The sequence below is a fragment of the Sardina pilchardus genome, chromosome 6 (assembly GCF_963854185.1).
Source record: "Sardina pilchardus chromosome 6, fSarPil1.1, whole genome shotgun sequence".
Classification (NCBI taxonomy): domain Eukaryota; kingdom Metazoa; phylum Chordata; class Actinopteri; order Clupeiformes; family Clupeidae; genus Sardina; species Sardina pilchardus.
Window position 1 is genome coordinate 1,444,771 of NC_084999.1, and position 2,500 is coordinate 1,447,270.

Consider the following 2,500-nt stretch of genomic DNA (forward strand, 5'->3'; position numbering starts at 1 on the left):
GCTCTCGGCCACCCTGAGATCCACACCCCCTCTTCAGAAATAAAATGCACATTTAGAAATGCCGTTTTTGTCATTATTTTGTTTAGTTTTACCAGGTGTATAAAGTAGCCTACTATTTGAAAAACTTTTTTAAAAGTTAAAAAAAAAAAAAAAAAAAACGTTTAGCCGACACCAAATGGCATAAAACTACAACTGCTGCCGTGAGTCCGGAGTGTGTAACTTTAGGCTGCTCTCGTTAGAGTCTGTGTCCTGTCTCCTGTGGAATGCAGGCCGATTCCCCGTGCGAGCGAGCGGTGAATAAACGGAGCTAAAAATGATGTCACCGTTACTCAGCATGAATGATTTGATTTCCCAACTCGAGCGCACGTCTACAGTTAAACTCTAAACTCGGTCACACACTGACCCAGCCTACACACAGAGAGACCGGTGGTATGAATAGAACGAATGTCATGGCTTCGGTTCCGTTCTCAGTTCATCGGTTCCCGGAGATGTGCAGACTGGAGTTCCGACCCTGTGACCCGCCGGTGCGTGTGTGTGTGTGTGTGTGGGGGGGGGGACCCCAATTGTGTGTGGGGGGTGGGTGTGTGTTGGTGAGGGCGGCCGGTAATGGTGACGGGGTGGAGTCCACACGTGCTCAGTCAGCCAGCCGGTGGGGCAAGAGACAGTGCGCGAGAGTAGCGTAGTGCGACTTTTCACTCAAGGGCAACTCCTCGCGATCATAAAGCGAAGAGTTAACAACTTTTACAGGTGCGCTTGAACAACGACTACACTTACCCCGGTGTACAACAACCACCTCGAGATCACGACACAACACTCAATGCTAGTGTGTTAAAAAAAAAAAAAAAAAAAAGGTTTGTTTTGGAAAACTTTTCGCTGACAGGTTTCAAGCGCCGTCTCCCCCGGAGAGAGCTCGCGGACAGTAACGGAAGATGCACTCCAGTCAGAAGGACACGACCTACACGAAGATCTTCGTCGGTGGGCTCCCGTACCACACCACCGACTCCAGCCTCCGGAAGTACTTCGAGGTGTTCGGGGAGATCGATGAGGCGGTGGTGATCACGGACCGGCAGACCGGGAAATCCCGGGGCTACGGATTCGTAAGTAACAATAATGCTGCCATCTAACCTAACGTTATTGCACCAAAACAAGGCAGAGGATGTTACACACACACACACACACACACGCGTCAGCTGATGTGACCCAGGGAAAGTTGTGTGTTAATTGAGAGGGCTATATATCTGAGGGAAAGGTGTGTGTTGTTAGTTGAGAGGGCTATATATCTGAGGGAAAGGTGTGTGTTGTTAGTTGAGAGGGCGGTTGCCCGTGTAGTGTGAGTTGGTTTAGAGACCTGAGAGGTAAACACGCTGTTAAATTTAACTGAGGTGTCTGGAGAGTAAACAAATGTGTGTGTCTAGACTAGAGTAAACAATTTGGGTCTTTCTAGATAGAGTAAACAATTTGGCTCTTTCTAGATAGAGTAAACAATTTGGCTCTTTCTAGATAGAGTAAACAATGTGGGTCTTTCTAGATAGAGTAAACAATTTGGGGTGTCTAGAGCTTTAACAAGTTGGGGTGTCTAGAGAGTACCAGCGTGTTATTGTGGCTCTAGCTGAGGAGCGTAAACAGCAGGGGGGTGGAGTAATGGTGGACTGCTGATGGTGTGTGTGTGTGTGTGTGGGGGGGGGGGGGGGTGGAGTAATGGTGGACTGCTGATGGTGTGTGTGTGTGTGTGTGGGGGGGGGGGGGGGGGGTGGAGTAATGGTGGACTGACTGCTGATGGTGTGTGTGTGTGTGTGTGTGTGTGTGTGTGTGTGTGTGTGGGGGGGGGGGGGGGGGTGGAGTAATGGTGGACTGCTGATGGTGTGTGTGTGTGTGTGTGTGTGTGTGTGTGTGTGGGGGGGGGGGGGTGGAGTAATGGTGGACTGCTGATGGTGTGTGTGTGTGTGGGGGGGGGGTGGAGTAATGGTGGACTGCTGATGGTGTGTGTGTGTGTGTGGGGGGGGGGGGGTGGAGTAATGGTGGACTGCTGATGGTGTGTGTGTGTGTGGGGGGGGGGGGGGGCAGTAATGGTGGACTGCTGATGGTGTGTGTGTGTGGGGGGGGGGGGGGGGAGTAATGGTGGACTGCTGATGGTGTGTGTGTGTGTGGGGGGGGGGGGGGGGTGGAGTAATGGTGGACTGCTGATGGTGTGTGTGTGGGGGGGGGGGGGGAGTAATGGTGGACTGCTGATGGTGTGTGTGTGTGGGGGGGGGGGTGGAGTAATGGTGGACTGCTGATGGTGTGTGTGTGTGTGTGGGGGGGGGGGGGTGGAGTAATGGTGGACTGCTGATGGTGTGTGTGTGTGTGGGGGGGGGGGGGAGTAATGGTGGACTGCTGATGGTGTGTGTGTGTGGGGGGGGGGGGGGAGTAATGGTGGACTGCTGATGGTGTGTGTGTGTGTGTGTGGGGGGGGGGGGGGTGGAGTAATGGTGGACTGCTGATGGTGTGTGTGTGGGGGGGG

The 2,500-nt window shown here is 53.0% G+C and overlaps 1 protein-coding gene across 2 annotated transcripts in view; it reads left to right on the plus strand.

Moving 5' to 3' along the window:
• Positions 1–622: 622 nt before the first annotated feature.
• Positions 623–2,500, plus strand: part of rbm24b (RNA binding motif protein 24b) — a 16,878-nt gene continuing 15,000 nt past the window's right edge. Inside the window, exons 1-2 of one of the 2 annotated variants that reach the window (XM_062538030.1) lie at positions 623–747; positions 881–1,097. In XM_062538030.1, coding sequence (XP_062394014.1) covers positions 930–1,097 — 168 coding nt within the window. In that variant the 5' untranslated portion in view covers positions 623–747; positions 881–929. Of the gene's footprint in view, positions 1,098–2,500 lie in introns of both variants that reach the window. The other variant, XM_062538029.1, reaches the window with a different exon arrangement.